The sequence below is a fragment of the Astatotilapia calliptera genome, chromosome 7 (genome assembly GCF_964374335.1).
Source record: "Astatotilapia calliptera chromosome 7, fAstCal68.1, whole genome shotgun sequence".
Taxonomy (NCBI): domain Eukaryota; kingdom Metazoa; phylum Chordata; class Actinopteri; order Cichliformes; family Cichlidae; genus Astatotilapia; species Astatotilapia calliptera.
The window spans coordinates 53004701-53029523 of NC_137428.1; the positions used below are offsets into that span (position 1 = coordinate 53004701).

The 24823-nt window shown below is 40.0% G+C and overlaps 3 protein-coding genes across 6 annotated transcripts; 2 read left to right on the forward strand and 1 right to left on the reverse strand.

Annotated features, from left to right (window-relative positions):
* Positions 1–2361: 2361 nt before the first annotated feature.
* tmpob (thymopoietin b) lies at positions 2362–12752 on the forward strand. The gene is made up of 6 exons (XM_075410377.2): positions 2362–2976; positions 3129–3246; positions 4355–4507; positions 4679–4788; positions 5703–5800; positions 11072–12752. The coding sequence occupies exons 1-6, from the start codon at positions 2743–2745 to the stop codon at positions 11454–11456; spliced, it is 1098 nt and encodes a 365-aa protein (XP_075266492.2). The 5' UTR covers positions 2362–2742; the 3' UTR covers positions 11457–12752.
* Positions 12753–14818: 2066 nt separating this feature from the next.
* Positions 14819–20655, forward strand: ldhbb (lactate dehydrogenase Bb). Of its 3 annotated transcripts, XM_026175443.2 has the most exons (9): positions 14836–14957; positions 15097–15124; positions 16787–16923; positions 17338–17455; positions 17675–17848; positions 17949–18122; positions 18198–18315; positions 18839–18962; positions 20009–20655. In XM_026175443.2, exons 3-9 carry the CDS (start codon positions 16795–16797, stop codon positions 20174–20176), a joined length of 1005 nt encoding a protein of 334 aa, XP_026031228.1. In that variant the 5' UTR covers positions 14836–14957; positions 15097–15124; positions 16787–16794; the 3' UTR covers positions 20177–20655. The 3 variants fall into 3 exon arrangements, with proteins under 3 accessions (XP_026031227.1, XP_026031228.1, XP_080159964.1); XM_026175442.2 differs by lacking the exon at positions 15097–15124 and having other exon boundaries at positions 14819–14957; XM_080303838.1 differs by lacking the exons at positions 14836–14957; positions 15097–15124 and adding an exon at positions 16103–16338.
* Positions 20656–20944: 289 nt separating this feature from the next.
* Positions 20945–23651, reverse strand: LOC113026539 (spexin prohormone 1-like). Of its 2 annotated transcripts, XM_026175446.2 has the most exons (7): positions 23523–23651; positions 23383–23444; positions 22573–22644; positions 22449–22494; positions 22302–22361; positions 21262–21348; positions 20945–21165 (listed from the first exon to the last, which is right to left on the reverse strand). In XM_026175446.2, exons 3-7 carry the CDS (start codon positions 22633–22635, stop codon positions 21107–21109), a joined length of 315 nt encoding a protein of 104 aa, XP_026031231.1. In that variant the 5' UTR covers positions 22636–22644; positions 23383–23444; positions 23523–23651; the 3' UTR covers positions 20945–21106. The 2 variants fall into 2 exon arrangements, with proteins under 2 accessions (XP_026031231.1, XP_080159965.1); XM_080303839.1 differs by lacking the exon at positions 23523–23651 and having other exon boundaries at positions 23383–23522.
* Positions 23652–24823: the final 1172 nt, after the last annotated feature.

The window sequence follows — 24823 nt, forward strand, 5'->3', positions numbered from 1 at the left end:
GGGGGGGGGGGAATGAATGCACGCCTGTTGCGTAAATTTAGACCATGCAGCAGTTCTACGCCCGGGAAGTGACAGGTCTGTTGTCATACAGTATGCTGAAGCTTTGTAAGACCGATTAATTTCACAAGTATGTGTTTTGTTGTGTCAGTGGAATTGGATCAGACATTGACTGGGTGGTAAAGGTTGACTTTTCCTAAGGTACTTCTGTGGTTGGCTCATTTTGGATGTAGAGATGCTTAAAATCCAAGATAAACTCAAGCGAGGAGCCTGCGTTCAACATTTTTCTAAATGATCAGAAATCCTCTTTTAGAACATGGATGTTGGCATTTAAGTTCATTTGAGAGGTGCCGTCTTTTCCAAACACAACACAACATTTAATATTTCAATTGCCAATTCAACTCTCTCTCTCGGGGTAGCCGCCCGCTGGCTCTTGCTTTCACCTAAATTGTTTTTTTGTCTTCCTTCAGCCAGTTGTTACATTTGTTCTGTCAGTTTATTTAACAATCATCTGTCAAGAAATGCCATCAAATAAACTGACTGCTCGACATTAGGTGGAGCAGGGCCATTTCAAATGAATTCATTCTGAAAATGTGAACGTTGACGATTAAAGAGTAGTCTTTGATCATTTTTCAGAGGCCATGACTGTTATGCTTAAAGAGGCACTCTCTGTGATTCTTGGCCCAAGTCTTATTTTCTGTATAAATTACATACAAAGAAAGCTTAAGAGGTGTTTCTCAAGGGCTCAACATTTTTTACGCTTACACTCCATTGGCAAATCCGCTATGGAAAAGCTGAACTATACTTCAAGTGCTGTATTTTAGTGTGGTTTGGAGCTGAGGTGGGGATCAATTGCTTGGTTTCTGCAGCAGCATCCCAGAAAAGCCCCAGAGGGGCAGGTCTGAAGGACAGGTGGGGAGCCACACAGTGCCACCTCAAACCACTGTCCCCACACTGAGGGGAGGAGGAGGAGGAGAGTGTTCAGAGACCAAGACAAAGAGGAGGCAGTCGAACACTGCCGTGTCTGTGAGGGAGTGCGTAGATCCGCACCTAGTGATTTTCTGTTAAGGGGTCATTAAAAATAATTGACAGATTGTTTGGGCAACATTTGTCTTCTCCCAGACTCTTGAATTACCACCAACATCACGTGTTTGTTCAGCAATTCAGTGCAGCGAAATGAAATGTCACTTTAGCACAATTACCATCCCACCGAATAAACATCCATCCCAACTTCCGGTGTCTCATTTCTGCAAGTGGTAAATGCTTTTCTACTTTACTTGAGCACTCACAGTGCTTTATACAACATGCCTCATTCACCCATTCATAAAAGCACTTTTTATATGTCTTTTCTACCTAACATTCACACACATTCATCGTTTGATGGATGCATCAGAGAGCAACTTAAAATTTAGTATCTTACCGAAGGATACTCTGGCATACATAAAGGAGCAGCAAGGTATCAAACCACCAACCTTCCAATTAGTAGATGACCCCATTTGTCCAGCACTCTATAAAAAAAACTAAAGATGTGCAACTTGTAATGCAATATAGCAAGCATGTTTTCATCTTTTAAGCTGTCCTTCTGTCTACAAAAGTATTCATGCTTATAGATTAAAATCTGATGATCATGCAGATCCTTGGTAAACATCCATGGAAAAAAGTCTTAAAACATATTCTTGGCTTTTTTTCAGTGCTCTTTTTCTTTCTTTAAATATATTTTTTTATTATTCTTGTGAAAGTTGCCAAGTAATTATACCTGCTTGCCTTATCCCTGCAAAGCAGCATTTGTGCATTTATAACGTTAATAAAGTTTGCTTGCTTTCTGACTTCATAATAAACAGCATTAAGCCTTGGATAACCGATTTCTTTTCAAAAACTATGCGGCATTATGCTGCCCTCTTCTGTTACAGAGGCAGATTTCATCTAAATCGTGGAACATACGCCCATTGCCATGTGTAGCATGAAAATCTGTAGGGGCTCTATATTATTACAGATAATCAAGTTATTTACTACTAATGATTAGACTAAATTCATGTGGCAAACGGGATGGATAGAAACTGCAGCTGTATGAAAGCTTTTAACAGCTATTGCCATTGTAACATTGTTATCTCTTTCCTTGTTGCAGCGAATCAAATTAGTGTTTTAAACTCGCATCTGGCCGCTTCATAAAATCCCAGTATCAATAAAGTCCTGAAAATGAAACTAATATGCGAATTTCGTCGACGGGATTTAATGTAAAGCTGTTCTCCAAAACCCACAAAGCTTCGGTTTCTTTGTCGCGGCAGCCTGCCAAGGTTCCATTCATAGCAAGCCAATCAGAGAAGAGTTTACTGAGGACTTCCATCCAATAGCGGCGCTGTTTGATGTTTGGCCCTGTTGCGACCGCGGACAGACAGAAGCAAGTGGACCGGTTTGAAGCTAAGCTAATTCAGTCAAATTACATTAAGTTAATTTAGCTTTTTTCACTGATTTCATTTACAGCAAACGCGCTTATCTGTTTTCGAAAAATCAAAGCTATCTGTAAATAGTTGAACCGATAGGCTAACGAGAAGAATTGGGCGTTTATCTTAATAAACCGCTTCTGTCCTGCTAGCTTAATTGGCAGCGGGTAGGCGCCACTTCTGTTTGACAACAGCGCTATTCCGTCACGTTCCCGGTGTTGTTTGTAGCGGCTCGGCGAACTAGCTTCCGTTAGTCACGAAGGAAATCGCTCAGAGATTTTTTAACAATAAAAATAAAGTTAGAATGGCAGAATTCCTCGAAGATCCGTCAGTTCTCACGAAAGACAAGCTGAAAAACGAGCTTACGGCAAACAATGTGCCCCTTCCGAGCGGAGAGCATAAAAAAGAAGTGTATGTGCAGCTGTATCTGAAGAACCTGACCGTACTGAACAACAAGAAGACCCCACCTGCAGACACCTTCTCCAGCGATGAAGAGTTACCTGCCCCGGTGGTGTCAAACAAAAGTCGCTCCGGAAGGGTAAGTTTCTAATTGCTAAAAATTAGGTTTTATTTTTACTTTTTTCCACCTGTGGTTTGATGGTAGTCTCCACGCGTCTGATTGGACTGGTTTATGTTTCGAAAATTGCAACACTAATGTTTCTTCTTTTTTTTTTTTCACCTTTTTTACAGAAAGCTACCAGAAAGACAGACAAGCCTCGCGCGGAGGAAGTGGAGGTGACAGATCTGACTGATGAAGACTTAAAACAGCAGCTGGCAAAGCATGGTGTGGACGTAGGACCCATTGTTGGTGAGTTCCCTGGATTCATTCATTCATGTCCTACACATGCAAAATAAAACAAATGTAATTTATCAAGATGGCAAGAGCACAGATACAAACAGAAAAATTAAAAATATTTTTAAAAAGGAAAATTTTAAAAAAGAAAAAAAGCAATCGCAATAAATCCTTTAAAAACTGAATCAAACAATGATACGAATAGCGTGATATTTTTATACTAATCACAGTCGAAACAGGAAAATCTGGCTTCTTTTTTTTTTTTTTTTTTTTTTTTTTAGTGTAAGATTTGATCTAATTCCAACCCAACCCAAGACTATACAAATGTACAACACCGTAGTCAAAACAAGTCTAGTCCAACAATAAATGTCAAGACCTATGCTGTCATAAGAGAATATGTTTGTTTTAAAGGTAAATTATATTTTTAAACCCATTTTTTGTAACAGCAAAACAGTTAGTCAAGGGTTTTCCAGTTATAAAAATAAAAATGGCAGTGCATTTGTTACACTGTGCCGTGGATTGTTGCTAAATCCACGACTACAAGGAGCCTAATATATTAGTTATGTGAGATGAACATAATTACTTGCAATGATTAAATACAAAGGTGATGAGAGGTCAGGGAAAAGAAACAGATTAGAGTTGGGCTAAATTAGTGAACTAAACAAATCTAAAACTGAAAACAGTCATTTTTAGTAAGTTTGTTTCTACTGTTAGTTACTGCTGGTAACTCCCACTCCACTTATAATAAATAAGAAAAATGCAAAAAGCAACTGAGGAAAAAAAGCTTGAGGAGAGGGAGACGTGCAGATGAGCCTCCACAGCCAGTCAGTACGGTGAATCAGCGAGCATTTTAACCAGATGATAGAAAAAAAACAATATGCAGGCAGATTAACCAATGCATCAAGGCACACCTAACACAAAACGTTTTATGATAAGAATCAAATCCATTGTCCAAAAAAATTATAAAAATCTGTACTATGCAGAACATTGCATAATCATACAATGAAAATGAAATGATACAAAGATACCGGTAAATCTGAAAAGAAAACTAAGGCAAATACTATGCAAACGTTTAATGAAAGGCATGAATTATTTCCCCTTTAATCCCTCTGTGTCCTTTCAGCCTCTACCCGTAAGGTGTATGAGAAGAGGCTGCAGAAGCTTTTGGACCAGCCTCCAGCTGAACCCGAAGCTCCTACTGTCACAACTCTCCCCAAGGCAGACAGTAATCAGAACGGCAACACAAACTCTGACCAGTACAGCGACAAAGAAGACGGTGAGCCCTTGGGGGGGTGTTGGTTGGTTGGGGGTTTCATCGAGGAAAAAGTTTTCAAATTGGTTGCAATAGGCCCATGAGTATTACACATTATACATATTTGTAATATCCCATGGGTATTACAAATACACATCATGATATTGATGTTCCCTCATTTCAATCTTCACACAGAGGAGGTCCCTGCCCCTGAACCAGAGCCAGTTCCTGTGGTAGAGAAGTCTGTGAGGAGCAGAGGAAAAGCTCCTGTCACTGTCAGAACCAGCAGCAAACGGCAGACAAAGGTGAGGCTCACTCTACCAGCTCTGCATCAGTAATAATAATTGGCAGTCTCAGAGTGCAAAGTGTCTTAAGTGGATTTAGTTATTTAATATTATAGATTACTAAAAAGCCAACAAATAGACTAATATTTTTCTAACCCATCTTATTCACAACAATTCCCACAGAGTAAAACAGACCAAGCATAAAGATAAGTTCATGTGTCACTTGACCCACTCTGGATTCAGTTAATGATGTTTTTCTGCATCACCAACTGAATGCATGCACGTTCTCGTCACTCTGCAGCACGCAGAGTTTGCACAGCTTCAGTTTAACTGCAGGGTGCGATGTGGTGGTATTCCCAATGTTCAGCTCAAAAGGGTGAATGTGTAACACATTTCCTCAGCAAAAGGAAATATTCAGTAAAAATGTGACACTATAAAATATTTGGGCATATTGGGGCCTGATAAATGTAAAAAGAAAGAATTACCAGATTTTTTTTTTTTTAACCTTATTTTTGTTTTTAAGAAAAATAAGAGCCACATGAGGATATTTGTTTCAATTGTTTAGTAGAACAGTATCAGTATAATGTCCTCGTAAGTGGATATCAGGCCCTTGTAGAGCAAAATTGAGTATTTTGGTCTAAATAATCCAAAATGTGATGTCCACATATGTGGACACCAGGTCCTAGGAGGTTAAAGTCAATTTTAAACTAAAACTTCACCAGCTTCAGGCCAGGAGTTGTGGTTAGTTTTATTTAGTATCAGCATCTAGTTAGGTAAAAAGAGTGCCACTAGAATAACACTGAAATCATAACACTAAAGATGTTGACTTCAAGCTCTGCATACCTCACTAACCTGCTCATCTCCCTTCATCGCTCCCCACTATAATTACAGCATAGTTTCAGTTTGCGTGAACATGTTTTATGTTACACTGACAGGTGGTGGAGGAAATTCCTGAAGAGACCCCTAAAAAGGCCACTGAGAGTGTGGTTGAAGATATCCTTGCCAATGAAATAAGCACACCAACCGGCATCAGGTAACACCTGATAATCATGTTTTATGTTATTTGTCTTTATTTGTTTTGAGACAGTTGTATGGAACATGCGAACCGGATATTTGGAAATATTAAAGAACACGACTACTGTGATGTGTTAGAGAGTCGGAGGGCTTTTGACAGTGCTACAGTGCAGACTCCAGCAAGTGTAATTGTTCTTGGTAGCCAAAAAAAAAACTAAACATGGGTTGTTATTAGAGCTGGGCGATAGAACGATAACGATATGTATCGCGATATAACTTTTACTCGATAGAGAAATTAAGCTATCGCGATAGACCTCGCCGCTCTTGTCCTCTTAAAAAAAAAAAAAAAAAAAAAGGTCAGCCGATCCAAATTCAGTAGCGCAGAGCTGAACCAATCACAGCCGCAGCGTCACGTCGCGTGACTTGTTACGTACAGCACAAGTGCCAAGCCGCACGTGTGTTTGTTTGGGAAGCAGCCAGCGGGTAATGGAGCCAGCGCGTAATGGAGGAAATGAGTGTGCCGACTAGAAAAATCAACCGAGCGTGACCGAAGAGAAAACAGATGATGGTTCCAATGCCGGAGAGATTGTCGAACGGAAGAGCCATAGAAGTTCCGTAGTGTGAAGGTATTTCGGCTATTTCAAGTCTGACAAAAAACAGAGTAGCGTGCACTGTAAATTGTGCCGAAAGCAAGTCTGGAAATACAATAAACTGGTGCATGCGTCACACTGTGCGCCACGTTATTGTTTCGGTGAAATGAATTTCTACAATACTGTTACTGTTAATTCTACTCTCTGCAGTGTTTAAATGCTTACATATACACACAGTTACTGTCCCTCCACACATACGACTCGGTTCTGCTTCTATGCCCCAGCTTTGTTTACTTTTTCCCACCGAGGCTTCTAGACTTCTGATTGGCCAACATTTCTGCACGGTTAGGAATCTAGCGCCACCTGCTGCTTTGGCATGTTCATAGCAGCGTTTTCCTTCATTTCTGCCTTTACGTGTGGACGGGATTATTTTTTAAAACGAAAACCGAAAATCTCCGTTTTCAAAAATACCCGTGTACGTGTGGACGTAGCCTCAGTCTCTGACTGGAAGCGCTAATTCGTCATTCGGCTTTTGTCAGACTAAAGTAACTGTTAAAACTGTTTGAAAAGCTAAGCTATACAACAAGGAGAGATTGAGAATTTCCTTTTAGTTCTCAGTTTATTTGATATTGACAAAAGTTAGTCAGTTTTGTCTGTTCTTCTGTAAAACAAACTAAGATTTATTTTTAGAATTAATATTTTGTTTCTAAGTGGAATTGACAATTTAGTCTGTTTCGTTTGTTCTATTTTGAAACTTAAACGCTTTAGCGGCTGCCTTTTGTGTAGTTTGCAATATTTGCCTTTATCTATCTGAAAAAGTCTCATGTTCCTTAAGTACATCTACCCTGTTGAACTTATTATGGGAAATAAATATTTAAATAAAAACAAGCTGCTGATTATTTCACATTTTACTTGTGAGCAATGGCACATTTAAATCTTACAAATATAGTTATTTGGCTTATATCGTGATAGATATCGTTATCGCCTGAAATGAAAAAAACATATCGTGATATGAAAAAATCTCATATCGCCCAGCTCTAGTTGTTATAATTTGGAATACACAGAAGGCTGTGACTATGTCTGTTTACTAGGGCTGCTCAATTAATCGAATTTTAATCACGATTACGATCTGGGCTTTCAACGATCATTAAAAATGACTGAGCCGATTATTAGACCCTCCCTCATGCTTTACTCTCGCGCTGCTCCGTGTGGTAAGTCAAGCGCACCGCTCTCCATTTCGAACACGTGTCACAACAATTAAGAGGACCCGAGGGAAGCTCGGAAAGCTAAGCAGAAGTTATTTGGAGAGGAGAGTGACTGCCGTTGTTTGAAAAGAGGTTAAAAAAAAAAACTTCAGTGGTGTGGAAACATTATGGGTTGGCGGAGTTAGACGTGGATCAAGTAGACAGTGTGTAAACTTTGCTACGATGTAGTAGCTGCACCACAGAGCAACACTGCAAAGTTGACTAAACATAGATGTTTACATTTTTCATTTATTTCTTATATTGCAAACATTTGCACTGTTATCAGTATTTGCACACTATTTTATATTATTTTTTAAAGTCATTATTCAATACATTGTTATTGTTAACCCTTTAAAGCCGGTGACCAGGAGCTTCTGTGCAAAGTCTGCAAAGTCAGAGCAGCACACTCTGTTTTGCGTAACTATTTTTAAATCCCTGTAGAACCTGAACCGCTAAGCTAGCGCAATAATTTGTTTTGCATATGAAACCGGAGGAGTTGTACTTACATCTTATGCCATCAGCTTGTCCTCGGTCACGGTTTCCTTCCACATAAAGCTTTGCAAAAATTGCATAAAAAGCGCTTGCAGGAACAAAAACATAATATTCCAGAAACACGCTTTGCCGATCCATCAGCTGTTCCTAACACTTCCCACTTTGAAAAAGACGTCAACTCGAACTATCGCATTTCCTGCCCGAAACCGGAAGTGATGTCATTTTTGCGGAAAATGTAGTTTTTTACTTGTAGGCCTTAAGTAAAAAACTATACTATACTATACTTATACTAGTGTTTTTATAAGTCATGTTTGACTCTATACTTTTCTGAATAGTTTCTGGGATGCTTAGAACTCGAATTGCACAGCTGGAAATAGTTTATTTTGATGCACGTGCTGTTTTCTTTGCAAATTTGCATCATAGGATTGTTTTTTTTGTTTTTCCTGCAGTATATAAAAATTGCTGTATCTCCAAAATAAAACTATGAAGACACTCAAAATAAATTTCCTGTTGTTGTAAACTATTTTTTGCAACTTTTTTGTATTTAAAGTTTTGAGGGATAAACCTCTTAAATTTCTCCAAGTAGAAATATATGTAAACAAAACAAAAACGATTTTCAATTTTTTTGTAGTTTATTGCACTTGTTTGCAATTAATGTAGTTACTATGGACTTAATGCATACATATTATTAAAATATGGGCTATAACAGTTGTATTGATGTATAGCAACTTGAAATGCTCCCACAAATGGCACTACAGCATGTACAAAAAAAATAATATAAGCTCTGGCGGACTTGGTTCTATGGTAGGTCTTAAAGGGTTAAATAAATATCGTCAAATAATCGAGATCTCAATTTCGGTGAAAATAATCGTGATTATCATTTTTGCCATAATCGAGCAGCCCTACTGTTTACTACGTAATGCTAACACAAAGCCAGTAATCTGCAAGGTGTGTAAGTAAAACTGATCAACATTTGTTAGCTCAAACTAAAAATCTGCTTGGCTTTGACACTTTACCCAAACTACATAAAAAAGCTAAACATAGCATACAAAGACTAGAGATGGCACGATACCACTTTTTTATGTCCAATACCGATATCATAAATTTGGATATCGGCCGATACCGATATGAATCCGATATAGTGTGTTTTTAATCAATAAAACTGTTGTTTTTTTTTTTTTTTTAATATCTTGCTGCATTTTGTATAAGTTCAAACTCAAGTTTTAAAAACCCACTAAAGCTATTGTTATACCTGTATGCAAGAAATACACTGCACCCAAAATATTTCATAGTTCAGCAATAATGATCAATCTAATAAACTTAAACCTACTCCATCTTTCCTATTCTGGTATTTTAAGGAGTACTTACCTACTTAACTAATAGGGTTGTAAACTCCCAGCAAAAAAAAATAAAAAATAGGGAACCCCCCCACCCTCCACCTCATGATGCTTAATCGACATAATCAACTTTAATTTGATGCAGTGTGGGGGGAAAAAAAAAAAAAAAATCCACAGAAATCAATTATTTTTCTACAATATTTAAATAGATTCAACATCTTTCTTCAACAGAACTGCAGACTGCACAGCTGGTACCTTCCCAAAGGGAAAAAGTACTATAGCTTACTAGGGTATATTAGACTTAATAGGTACTATATACAGTAATGGACTTCTATACATTTTACATCAGATTAAACCTTTGGGTGTAAGATTCAGATAATTATTTATTAAAAGTGTTACGTTCTTAGTCTAGGCAAGTATTGAACGCAACAAGAAGTTGGCCCACTCACACACCACCCAAACAAGAATGACCGCTTCAGCCTTCGTCTGTCTTCGCTGGCGTGTTCTTTATGTTACGTTCTAGGTCTAGGCCTGTCTTGAACGCAACAAAACATTGGCCCACTCACACTCCACCCAAGCAAGAACACAAACAACAATCTCTTTTAAAATGCTAACCAGTAATTTAGGTCAGTATCGGACCGATACGTAATATCGGATCGGTCCATCTCTAACAAAGACATTAAAAATGGCTGGGAAATGCTGTAAATCACTTGCAGTTCTTTCCATCTACTTGGAGCACTTTTAATAAAATACCAAAACTTATACAAGTTTTTTTTCTGAACACACAAAAAATCAACTGAAGAAAATACTGAATTTTTGTTTTGTGTGCTGACAATATTGGTCACAAAGACTCATAAAAATTCCCATTGAAGAAAACTTCAATCAGTTCCTCTCAAAACCCAGCTCACACTTGAAGTATTCACCTCATGCTCTAGAGCAGCCTTTTATTGAACTACTAAATAAACAAATTGGTATTCTCCTTCTGGCCAGATACGTGGCAGCGCTTCAGCTACAGTTTTGTTCGTATTTAGCAAAAGTAAAATGCAGACATAACTGTACACATTAGTTTTTGATTGCTAGTGAAAAAATGTTTTCTTTACAAATACTCTCTCACTGAACTAACACAGCTAATCCCTCAACATGTTTGTACTCTCTGCTCATATGGCCTTCATATTGAATATTTGTTTTTTGCTTTTTAAAGAACTTATTTTAACACTCAATAAAAAAAAAACAAATCCTCCCTAACAAAAAATAACTTCAAGGGCCAAATTGCATTATGCAAGTAGGGGTGACGTGGGCCGCGAGTTTGAGATGCCCCTGCTCTAGAGTTTTTGGGGGGTTTTTTTTGTTTTTTTGGAACTAGATTAATTCACATTACAGCACAAAAAGATAATGTTGCTTTATTTTGTGCAAAGAAAAGAAGTTCTTTAAATGGCAAGGTTAAATATTTAAAATCTTTAAATTTGGGTCTAGATCCTTTTGATCTGCTCAGAAAAGATCGTAATATGTGAGCGCGAGCTGTGGGGAAAACTGTTGAGTGCACAGATGTATTTATTTAATTTCAGTCTAATCAAATTTTTCCTGCTTTTGTTTTGGGTTTTTTGGGGTTTTTTTTTTTTTTTATCAGTGCGACCTGCAGGCGTCCAATCAGAGGGGCAGCTGGTCGGCCTTTAAAACCAAGTGAGTACTGGCTGGATGAGTCCCGTGTGAAGACCGATGTCCACACCGAATACAACTTGTATTCTGAGTCTCTGTCCCGGCCGAGCTTCACGGTCTCCCCAAACGCAGCACCGGTTCGACGAAGCTTCCTGCCCCTGCTGCTCAAGCTCCTGCTCCTTGTGGTGGTGTGCGCTTCTCTGTTCTTTGTCTACCAGAACCTGGACGCCGATCAGATCAATACCCTCAAAGGCCTCTCTGACAGCGTCGTCGTCCCGGTCCAAAGCGCCGTGGACAAAGTCGCCACCTACCTGGGCATCAGCGGCAGCGGTGTCACAGAGGGCATCCCCAAGTAAAGACCATCAGCAGCCCCTCGCCATATCCACAGCACCTCCCTGCCGCCCACCACAGCACACCACAACTCAAGCAGTAAACCTTGCTCACCTCTTTTCCTCCATGTGTGGACAGATTTAATTGGAACGATTAAAAATTGTCCTCTCTGGACTCTGACTTTCCTCCTGCCACAAGAGGGAGGTATATTCAAACAGTAGCTTCTGGATAACACTGTTTGTGGCAGTCAGAAGAGACTAATTTTAATGTTGATTTTAATCTGTGAATTGTTTGTGTCTTTGTGTGTATTATAACCCTCATATGTAGAAATGAGTGCAGAACGGAGAGGCCATTTTTATCCGTGCATGGTTGTAGTTTTTAAAGGTCATACTGTAGTTTTTTTTTTTTTTTCCGACGCCGTGTGCCAGGTGTTTTCTGACGGTGAAGTGCCTGGACACTATTAGCACTTAGTGCCCTCCCGTACATCTACATATATATAATTTTCTTTTTTCTTTTTATCCCCAAGCACAGAGCAGCGCTTATACTAACACCAGAATGTCTACACCCGTGTTTCTTTATCAAATAGGGACGCACTCATGTATCGAATGGTGTTGGTTGTTACTGGCCTTGTTAACTGATCAGCTTATTGGCAAATATGATGACATTTCATTGGCATTGGGGGAGGGGGTTATTTGTTGTGTGTCATCTGTTTTGTGCTAAATGTTCACAGATGGTTTGATAAAATGATATTTAGTTAATATGATGATGATTTATGTGTTTCCCTGCCACAAAAGAGGAATATAAAAACAAGATAAATAAAAGCCAGCATTAGCTTTAGGCCGTACTGTCACTGTAAGCATCGCTGTCAGGCCAAATTTTCACAATCAGTGCGTCATTGGTATCAATTTCAACATTTTCTCTCCAGCTATAGTGTTAAGTAGAATATTTGATTTATTTCTATGGTGCTCAGGTTGATTCAGCTCAAACGTTTTTCATGTGGTCTGTGTTGGGAGGAGGCGTGGTGTAATCAGGTCACATCACTGCATGAGGAAAATCGGCCCACGTTCAAGCATGAATTAGAAGCTTTTTTTTTTTTTTTTTAAATCTTTTTTTAAATAGCTGATCACTGCTAAGATCTCTCATAACGGGATTTGTGATCATGGCTTAAATTTTAATTCTCAGCTTTGTGTATTGTAGCGATTTTTACACTTGGCAGGTTGAGGTTATAAAGTTTACTCTGCTTTCTGCCTCTTGCATCGACATTTTCGTTTAAGACTTGCAAACAGAAAATTATAAGGAAAATAAAGAATTCAGCGATCACAGGTTACTGGTTTCGTCCATCCCTGCCAGTCCAGTTCATGTGAGTTTCTACGCGTTGAGTTGTAGTGCTCTGTTGTGCTTTTTCTTTTGTCCTGTTTTTATAAGATTTCTGATCCTTCGGTCCTTTATGCAGGGCTGGCTGTTTAGCGTGCACCCACATAGCCCACCTCACAGGCTGCAGGTGTTTCCAAGAGGAGGAAAGTAAATCCTTTTATTTTTTTATTTTTTATTTTTCCTCTCCTCTTTTTTTTTTTCTCCAAACAGTTACCCTCATTTTATTTTTGTCACAAGTTCCGCCTGGGCAAAATTGTAAAGACGCTCCAGGTTTCTCCGAATGGGGTTGTTTATCCGCTTGGAGTAACAAGCAAGGATGCATTTACTCGAGGGGATGTTGGAAGATTTCTCGGTGGCGGGATTGTTTCTATTTTGATATTTTTCTAAAGTGGCGTGTTCAACTTTTTATAGCATATTGTAAAGCAATACATGCAAGTAATACTGTATCTTAATCTGAACCTTGCTGAGTTAACTCAAGTGATTTGATCATCAGGCAGCTCTCCCACAACGGACAGAAACGGCAGGGGTTATGTGGGTAAGGATTCTGAATCTGTTTATTTATGATAATGTAGGCAGTGTATCATAAAATAAACTTGGTTGTTGCTAGATTATTTTTTTTTCTTCTGTCTGTGAATCCTTTGAGACCAATAAGTGTTTTATGCATGTTTTGTTTTTCTTTTTTGAACGCCATAGCTTTTCATTTATTGAACATTTGTTGTGATATTAAATAAGAAATCAGATATGGTAGCTTCTGTTGTCATCACTGTAAACTCATGGAGACAATTACAATCTCTGAAGTAAAAATGGTGTTCATTGCTCTCAGAAGCTAGCTTTAATTTGTTTGACAGCGGGCCTCTTCCAGACCAGGCTCCAGGATGGCCCCAGTAACCCTACCCAGGGTAAGGTAACCTGCACCATTGGTCTATAAGTCAAGGTCTTAGTCAGGCCCCTCACCCAGGACCAATTTGCCTTAAGAGACGCTACAAGCAGCAAATTGTCCAGGACAAGATCACTCAGTCACACAGACACCTCCATGACAATAGAGTAGTAGGTCATGGAGTTGAGTTCAGGGGCCTCACTAAGATGCCTACAGAAAGCCTCATAGGTAAGGTGTTTCATGCACGTGGTACTGGGTGAAGACCCAAGACAAGCTGGAGAGATTATGCATCTCAGCTGGTTTAGGTACCTCCCAATATTCCCCCAGAAGATATGTAGGAAGTGGCTGGAGAGAGGGAGGTCCAGGGAACCTCTGCTTGGACTGCTGCCTCCAGGACAGCACGTGCACTGGTGGCTTTTTAAAGGCGATGAAAGAATGCGTTTGCACTTTGCTGCATTTCATGCCTTCCCTCATGAACTGCACACAGTGTTTTATGAATCTTTTCTGCATGAGACTGTATCCCCCTGCTGGTTTACTGGTGTGTGTGCTTGTGTTTGACAAAGTGTCCTCATGACACTCAGATCCAGCAGCGTGTAAAAAAGGACTCAGCGTCCAAATGCTCAGTCAGTCCACACCTGCAGCTGAATCACACATCTATTTCTTGGAACAGTTTAAAGAAAAATACAAGCTGAAATAAGTTTGTTTGTTTGTTTGTTTGTTTTTAAAGATAATTGAAAGTCAGGAAATAAAGGCAAAATTACCTAATTTATATTAAGTATATTTACATAGTGAGGTAAAAGGCAGGCCCATCAGAGTGCGTGAGTGTTGTACTGACACTAAAACGCAGGGCTTTTTGTTTGTTAATTATTAACTTTGCTAATTCCAACCCAAGACCGGCTAGAAGGACAAACGCCACAAGACCAAATCTGCTGGAGTCACCGGCATGTGGCATTCATTCACCGACTGAATATGTAAAGTAAATGTGACAATAATGTCCGCAACAATAACAGCTCTATTTTTGGTTTATGTTTTTGGAATACGTAGTCATGTTTTGTTATTTTGCATGAAGTGTCAGTGAATGATGTACCAGCTGACTGTGGTGGCCGATGGAGTGCCAAATTGAGTCTTTGCAGGGGACGGAGAGGCTTAGCCCATTAAATCCGGCAGACTGCAGGCTGACAGCACAACAGGAAGAAGAGTAGCCACACCGTACAGCACAACAGAGGAGAGTCTCACTGTAGCCCAAGGAGTTATACCTGGACGCTCAACAAAACAGGTGAACTGCGGTATTTCCGTGTTGTGTAGATAGTATAATTTTATCTTTCTGTTGTTGAAATATGTGTAGCAGTTTGTGACACCTGAATGCCTTTGGCTTTGTTTTGCTTGCATCAGTCCTCTCTTCATTCTCACTTTAGGGTGGTCCATTTCAGTGTGTGCAGAACTGTGAGTCACATTTAAGTTTACATATACGTAGGGTCTGCTTGTGTTTACAGTGGCAGTCAGAGTATTTTTTTTTTTAAGGGATTTGTTTTCACAACCACAAATGAAAAGTTTATGTATAAGCAGGGCAATTAGCTAGAAGTTAAAATTCTGCATTACATTAATTTTATAGCTGAGTTTGGGGCTTTAGGCTTTCCTGTTGCTTTGTTTTGTCATCATGTATTCATTATATCTCATCCTCCCCCGCAGTGGCTGTTTAGGTTCAAGTTCAAGGCAGATGTAACTTTTTTCAGACGTCGCAGCCGACTACCTCACTGTGTTGGAGTACCAACCATGCTTCTACTGCAGTTGACTGAGAGTTATGAAAACTGCTGTCACCCTCCCTCCCTCCTTCCCTCCCCAATGACCTTGGATGCTAAGCCATCTCATTAACCGCTCACATTTACATGACTGGAGTGCATGGTGCTGTCAGCTGGTAATCCAGCTTCGGTCTTGGATAATGAATGGATCGTTTCAGCATTGCACTTTCAATAGCAGCATATTCAGCATTCATGCCTGCTATTAGAGACGCACAGGGATGTTAATGTCTGTCTCTTCAAGCATAAGTGCCCTTTGCTTTACATTATTTGCAATTTGCAGTGCATGGTTTTAATCTAATTATTTCTAAACGTATCTGATGGTTGTTTAACAACAGCATCATTTCAGATTCATTACAGGCCAGTGTTTTAAACTGTGCTTAGAGAGACATAAAGCAGGTCCCTTCATTCATTTAGAATAAATTATCAAGCCTTTTAAATAGAAATCAGCTGTTCTTTTGAGACCTCCCATTAGAGGTGAGGTGTAGCAGATGGAAGCAGCGTTAAGGGATTACAGTAACTCCTTTAACAGTCTGCAGTCAGTCAATCAAGTTTGGCATCCGATTATACTGCTACGTCCTCCTCATTTGGGAAGGAGGGAGGGAGGTGAGGAGCGGAGCTCTGTGCAGCTGACAGCTCCTCCATCTAACCCTGAGTCACATGAGCTCTGTGGGACTGCTGCAGCTGAGCGGATACTTGCCTGGACCGACTGCATTGCAAAAACTGTGACTCAGGGAGGTGTTGTGGATGCAGGAGGGGGGACAGAGCTCTGTAGGAACACGACTTAGTCATCCATCCAGGTGGCCATGCTGATTACATGGTGGTATTTATACCTTGCAGCTCGGAGCTTCATCGGACAATGCAAGTATTGCTGGTGTTTTTGTGTCTGGCCATATGTCATTTCAAGGTGAACTCTCTGCAAATAGAGAACGCGTGAGACAGGACCTAATACGTTTCTGTCTGAGAGCAGATCGCCTTCTTCATACCTGCTAGAAAGGGAAATAATGCACTCTCTAGTTGTCCTTGAAGCCTTTTCTTTTTCCTGCCCTCCTTCCTTTGCCTTCAGTTCCATTTCAAAAAAGAGAAAACTGCTGTAAATGATCGAAGTGTCTGAGAAGTGGTTTTCTTCTATGCCACTGTATGTCAGGCTTGCGTTAGAAATCCCTCTGCACTCTGACTTATTTATGAGTTGTGTGCATGCGAGGCTGCACGCAGGACCATTGGCTACTGTCGTGTCTGTGTAAAATGCTTTGCTGCTTCACCTGACCCTAAACGCTCATCCCTTTCTTCTTTCATTTACACTTCTCAGCACTGAAAATGGCTTCAGTCCTGCAGAAACTGATCACACCGCTGTTCAGTGGTCCACCTGAGCCTCCGAGGAATAAAGTTACAGTGGTGGGTGTGGGCCAGGTTGGCATGGCCTGCGCTCTCAGCATCCTACTCAGGGTAAGAGTCTCACTGGTTCTGCCTCTCAGATTACCACGCTGCCTGCTGGGGTCACGAGATGGGATCATACTCAGGCTCTTCCAAGATTGCCACGAGATTACTGATCTCTTGGTGTCTGATCTGACCGTTATCCCTTTACTGCACTTGTTAACAAGGAAACATGTATTTGTAATCAAAAAGGAAGGATTACAGTGGAGTTCTCCTAAAGCTGTTCAGGTTTTATTTTCATTCACTTAAATTAGATAACCCGTTTCACCGTTGGACTGAATCATACATCATAAAACAATTATTTAAGCCATTAGGCTTAAAACAGACTCACTTGAAGCTCTCTATTATGTTCTTTTTTTCAACTAGTTCTAATGGCAACAAGCAAACTGTACTATGGATCGGTTTGACCTTGTCTGATATGTGCAGGAGCTGGCTGATGAGCTGGCGCTGGTGGATGTGGTGGAGGATAAGCTGAAAGGAGAGATGATGGACCTGCAGCATGGCAGCCTCTTCCTCAAAACCCCCAAAATAGTTGCAGATAAAGGCGAGTTCATATCGCAGACAAACACACATACACACACACATGCAAACACACAGGAGCTCAATCTCATAAAGCAGCCTTAGTTTTAATTAAAACTCTTTAAAAAGTATTTACAGGGTGCAGCTCACTATGGAGCTGTTTAAATTTAATTTCCCACCTTTGCAAAGGTTTGAAGGAGAATGTGAACCCAAACTGATCTGTTTTTTAAAATTTGTATTTCAGACTATTCGGTTACAGCTAACTCCCGCATCGTCGTGGTGACCGCTGGAGTCCGTCAGCAGGAGGGGGAGAGCAGGCTGAACCTCGTTCAGAGAAACGTCAACATCTTTAAGCACATCGTCCCCCAGATTGTCAGATACAGCCCTGACTGCGTCATCATTGTTGTTTCCAATCCAGGTTCAGCCAACCACATAGCTCTTCTTTATTTACGTCCTCAGACATGAAATCTTGCAGTATTCACCTTTTAACACTATAAATCTCTCCCTCTCTCTGACAGTCGATATACTGACTTATGTGACCTGGAAACTGAGCGGGCTTCCAAAGCACCGTGTCATCGGCAGCGGCACCAACTTGGACTCGGCACGCTTCCGTTTCCTGATGGCTGACAAACTGGGAATCCACCCGAGCAGCTTCAACGGATGGATCCTGGGAGAGCATGGAGACACAAGTGGTGAGGATGCTGTAGGCAATAACTGTGTATGGTGTGTACGTGCATGAAGGTTGATGGTTTCCAGATGTGTTACAGTGCCTGTGTGGAGTGGAACAAACGTGGCTGGAGTCAGCCTGCAGACGTTAAACCCTGATATCGGCACTGACAGCGACGACGAGAACTGGAAAGAGACTCACAAGAAGGTGGTGGACAGGTAGGCTGGAGGTCGCTTAAATCTAGTTTATGGATACAATATTTTAAAGTATGATCTTTTTAAACTCACCTGCTAGTGGTGAGCCGATATCTCTGTTCACTGATGGGCAAGTTGATAACACAGTCACAGTCAATGCTGGACATGTGCACTGTCAGCAAAGAGCTGCACCTTATTGGTCGGAAACCCTGACATGGGTCAGATTTCAAACTAAGGCCAACATGGAAGCTCATCTGCAAACTTTCTCTTCAATTCTGAAATTCTTCAGGCTAAAAGTCTCTCTTTCTTTCATGCTGGATCAACATCAGCGAGTTTAAAATATTGTGTAGATGAGTGTAGATCTCATCTTTACCGAGTCAACACCACGTCACAATACAATGGCTGACCGTTTAGACACGACACAGACGTATCACCTATCACTACCTTAGCTGTTACCTGTCGCTGTCTTAATCAATCTCGGTGAATTTTCATGATTTTAGACACTTTAGACATGTTTTTGTTTGTTTGTTTGTTTTATATCTCTTAGTGCCTATGAGGTGATCAAACTGAAAGGCTACACCAACTGGGCCATCGGTCTCAGCGTAGCCGACCTGACAGAGAGTCTCATAAGGAACATGAACAGGATTCATCCCGTCTCCACCATGGTGGAGGTAACAGACGCTCATGTTCATGTACTCGTTAAAGAATTTCCCAGTATTCTTTAAAATATAACTTTAACTAGAATTTTGAATCCAAAATGTATAAAGTGTGAGTGTAATTACCAGTTGTGTTAAATAAAGCTCTTTTTTTCCCAAGCCACTTTTCTGATAGTAAGAGTGAAACACTAAGCCAAAAAAGAATCATCAGATGTAATCATCTGTTTGGATAATCATTATATATTCCAAAAGGCAAGTTTCAAGGAAAAACGCAGAACATTTGCAGGTTCAGTCGACACGTTCTCTAGAGTTGAAGCCCGGCAACCTCAGTCACCAGAGCAAGGGTGGGGAACTCCAGGCCTCAAGGGCCTGTGTCCTGCAGGTTTTAGATATCACCCTGGGTCAACACACATGAATCAAATGATAAGTTCATTACTAGGCCTCATTACCGGACATGTTGAGGAGGTAATTTAACCATTTAAATCAGCTGTGTTGGATCACGGACACGTCTAAAACATGCAGGACACCGGTCCTTGAGGCCCAGAGTTCCCCACCCCTGGGCTAGAGCATAAGACTGTTGATCTCAGGGTCGTGGGCTCAAGCTCCACGTTGGGTGTTCAGATTTCAACTCCACCCCCTTTGAGCTTGTGCGAGTACATATGTAATATATTTCATGATGTGTAGATGCACTAGATCAGCGGTGTCGAACTGCAGGCCTCGAGGGCTGATGTCCTGCAGGTTTTAGATGGGTCCTTGAGCCAACACAGCTGATTTAAATGCCAAATGACCTACTCAACATGTCTTGAAGTTCTCCAGAGACCTGGTAATGAACTAATCATGTGATTCAGGTGTGTTGACCCAGGGTGATATCTAAAACCTGCAGGACACCAGCCCTCGAGGCCTGGAGTTCGACACCCCTGTTCTATACACAGTAATGTCATATTTTAATATTTAAAAAACAATTGCTTTCCCTATAGTTCCCCTCTTTAGACCTCTATAGCAAGTCTTTGTTATGACGCTAAGCCCTTCCACATAAAGACAGTGTGCTTTGTCATTAACAGGGCATGTACGGGATCAGTGACGAGGTCTATCTGAGTCTGCCCTGCGTGCTGAACAGCGGGGGTGTGGCTAGCGTGATCAACATGACCCTGACAGATGAAGAGGTGGCCCAGCTGCAGGCCAGCGCTAACACACTCTGGGACATCCAGAAGGACTTGCAGGATGTCTAACCTGCCCGCAGGGGGAGCTAATAGCTACACCTTCCTGACTACTCATGACCTTCAGCATCACTCCACGGTCACACCAGAAAGCTTTGCCCCTCTGCACCTTCAGCCTACTGCACTATGTAGATTCCCAGATTTTTGGAGGGGTTTCATCCAGCCAGATTTAGCCGTAGGGGTCAGTTTGTGCACTTCTGCTCGCTGGAGACCAAAAGGTGACCCCAATAATGAGTGAGATGCTCTGACTCATTTGTCCTTTGCTGTGTTGCACTGTGGGACCACGTGTCATGTTGCTTTGGCAACTAATAAAAGAAGCAGGGACTAAAGCAATAAGTGCAGTGTTTCAGTTCTTCAGTGTTGGCTATTTATGTAGCGTGATAGAAATCTGTGAACATGGGCTTTCTCTTTTGCTGAAAGTGAAGAGCAGAGTGTTACATGTGGCCTATGATCTAACAACATGGTTCAATAAAATAAATCCTAAAACCCTGCTGGAAGCTCATGGTGATTTTACTGGAATGTATTAGTCGATGAACTCTGTCTGATCCCGATCGTCTACCTCCGACACGGCTCTCTCAGTGACCGCTGTGAAGACGGCGCGATGATGAGTGACTGATAGTTTGTCATCCTGGTGTTAATCACTTCATGGTGTGAATGAGTGACTGGCGTAATTGTTTTAATAAGTTGACAAGGATGAGTGTAAATGGAAATCCATCCATGCGTCACACCACCAAACTGCACATGATGACAGTCAAATGAAGAGATAAACTCACGCATAAATCAGACTCTAACATCTTGCAGACGGACATTTTCATTTATTTTGCGCATTTTATTATAAGTTAAGTCAAATTTGCGACACGCAGACAAACATCAACAATAACAATAAAATGTAACAAGCAACATAAGAAACAGAAAAACATAGAACTGGGCTCTGATGAATGTTCACAAGTGGGTTCTATTCACCTCCTGATAGTCCAGGTGATTATCTGGATTGCCTGCATCTGAGGATTAAAAAAAAGAGCCATAAATAATCTTAAAGCAGTTCAGGAGGATCTGGTAAGTCAGGGTGTTGGTGGTGATGAATTCCAAGGTTTTACCTTCTTCTACAGCTCGCTGTAGGAGTTCCAGTAAAATGGATAAAAGCAAAGAAGAGCCTCGGCCATCGCTGTTCTGCTTGTGAGTCCCTGCAGAGAATCGGAGCAGAAATGGCAGTATTTGGAAAAGAAACAAAAAACTGTGCAACCAACAAAATACAAATATAGCTGTGTGAAGAGGAGACTAAGATTTCCTCTTTTTTATCTTCCGTATGAAACCCTCGGAAATAAACACCCAGGATCAGGCTGATGAAATCACATATGTGGCACTTCACCCTCTTAACGCCTCGTGTATCATATTTGACACATACAGTTTTTGAGACTTCTACATCATCAGTGGGGATTGTCTAAAATCTAAATAAATTCCACAATACACTTTGTTTTTTTTTAAAAAATTAATTTTCTGGTAATTATTTCATTGTTCAGGCTTTAAAGGGTTAAAACAAGGAACACAAAATTAATAAGTAAACATAACAAAATGTAATATTTATTATGATTTCTAACTGGTAATAAGCCATCACTTCAAACATGATAGCAAAATAATTTATTCATGGAGTTTTTACTCTGATGGAAATAAAATACCTGCAACTAAAAAATTTAACAAACTCTTAAAACTGCCTAGGATTAAAAAGCAGAAGAAGAAGAAGAAGAAGCTCTCATTAATGACTGATTTCTGAAACATTAGTAAATGTTTCAGAAAATGTAACCAGTTCAAAATCACAATATCAGCCTTATTTCTAGAGTACATTTAAAACAAACAAGCTCGACCATAGTGCTTTACAAGTTAGTGTAAAACAAACAAGATCAATAAAATGAATAAAATCAAGTAAATCATTAAAAAACTAACAAATACAATAAATGTGAGTAAAAACAAACTAAAACAAAAAGTTACCACAATATTAAGTACAAACTTATTCCAAAGGATGATTTCTTACAAATGAATACAGGCTCCTAAGAGCCAAATACAATACTAGTCAGCTTACACAGAATATTTACTTGTTTATCTGATTACACTACTCGAGCTGCATCATGTATTCACACACCTGAGTGAAAAGTGCTTTCTTCCTCTCTTCTGGCACGCTCCAAAAATGAGCGGCGTCCCTCTGTAAAAGATCAGCACACTATATTGTTTCGATCTGATAGACGTCTAAAATCTGGGTGACTGTTTGCTGCCGTCAGTGCGTTCTTACGTGCTCCTTTCAGGTATAGGATCGCCTGAGAAGTCCAGTTTCTCCTCTGAAAAGGGAAAAGAAAATTCTGTTCCAGCTCAGGCTGATCAGGGTTAAACATGACAAAAGAAAAATACCGACTAACCTGTGGAGCAGTCCAACACTGAGAAACCAGCGACAGCAAAAGCAGCGTGACTAGTAGAGACATTGTTGAACTCTGCAACAGAACAAGAGGGGGAAAAATGTTTTTCTGAGAAGTATACGTTTAATTACAGTCATCCAGCACACATCTATTTCTCTGTGTTTAGATGTAAACTCGCTGTAAACAAATTTTAAAGCACCTCATCGGCATCTAGATGCCAGTAATTTACAGTAAAATGTTTGCAGTAACTTTACAGTAAATTACATTTTCTGTCATTTTTATTACAGTAAATGTACTTTAAATTAAATTACAGCCACTACCTTCAAGTAAATTTACAGTTGGACACCAGTAAGTTGCGGTTTGTGTACATTATACAGTTAAAATGTATTTATAATAACAGTATTTGTAGCATATTTTCATTAATAGTGTTTTATTTTACTTCAATTTATAGCATTCTGACTTTGTTACATGTTACTAATGTAAACACACTAAAAATAAATCTCTGTAAGCAGGTTTAAGAAATTGCCCGTGTATTTTTAGCAAGTAAACTTCTCCTGTACACACAATTGTGAGCTGTTGTATTGTACTAACACCTCACTATACTAACTACTACTGAATGACAATAGTTACATGTTTTCTGTCTGTGCTTTATTAGCTTTATGATTTATTATGCTGTATTGTGTTATAAACAAATTTTATTTTGCTCATAAATAGTAAAAGGTAGACTTAGAAAGTAAAAGTTTAATTTACTTAATTTTTTCACATTTAAGAAAATTAAAATATTATATATAACTAAGAAGAGGGATATCTTACCTTTTACTTTAAGCGTTGTGCTCTCCTGCAGGTTGCAGCTGGTTTAAATGTTTAATGTTTCCCTGTCAGTGCAGTCACATCGTTTGTAAGAAAAAAACAACTGATGACGCTGACAGGTGTCTTAATCACTTCACACCTACTTCTTCAGCTGACGGTGCTGTTAAAGATGTCGCTGCACATTAATCGCAGACGCATGAGAGACACTCAAACTTTTAAGTCTTGCAAGCAGCAGAGTATTTTCACAGGGTCACTGCAGGACGACAACGCCGGTGAGATTTTATGAATGAAGTTGATGCGGTGAGCAGTGATGAGGTGGCAGGTGCAGATGCCAGAATAAGACAATTCTAGTCCTTCAAGGGCCCTGTGTAATCTGCAAATCTATTTTATTGGCTACAACTGATTTGTCCATGACTTCAGTAGGTCTTCTCCCAAATTGCGGTCATCATTGTGAGGAGCACTACTTGCTCATAGGGGGCGGAGTCATATGATTGTTCAAGTATCTTGGTAATATTGCAGGGTCTTTGTCTCTTTAATATAAAGCCTTGGGGCAACTGTTGTTTTGAACTGCAGCTATGTAATAAAACTAAAGTGAATGGTGGTCTTTGCTAAAATAAGACCAGCACTGTATTAATGTGAACTATGGATGAACTTAAGTCTTGCCGTGGCTTAAGTGCATTGGTCCTTCAGCCAGGTGAGCTAAAAATATACACATACTAATACATTTTAACCTCTCAAACATTTTCTAAGAGACATTTAGGCCTTTACTATCACAACATGGCAATTAATGTGTTTATTTCAAAGGCAAATATAAGTGTAGTTAAATTAAATGTGTTTGTTCTACCAAGGGCTCTAGCAAAAATATTTAAGTAACCCATCATTAGTTTTTCTTCCACTTTTATTATGAATGCAGTGCATTTGCTTGAAGATGATGGATTTGTATCAAAGTTTGAGAATGTGGGTTCGACATGAGGAGCAGAAGCCTGGATCAGCTGAAAGCATGAAGGACATTGGATGACATGAGGACCTTGAATTTATTTGTTATTTTTGTTTCAACTGTTTTAGAAATTTCACACATACATAAATCTCTGTGTTTATGACCTGTACACACTGTGTATAAACAGTTAATTCGTTTTGAATTATAAATCTAATCTCTGATATGTGAATGCTTAAAGGGAACGTATTATCATTTCACAGTGGTTGACGTTGTCATATAAAGCTGGCTTAAGACTCATCAGAGTAAACACCAGTTTGATGACCAACCTTTCCATCAGAAGTTGACCGTACAGCACCCTCAACCAGTGAGTGACCACTTTGAATCACAAAGTGACCGCACAGGTCGCCTGTTGGGAGGCAACCTGCGGGCCACTCGGACTAACTGCAATCAGTCTCATGCAGATTGGTGAATATTTACAATGCCGACCAATTAAAAACGCAGAGTGCC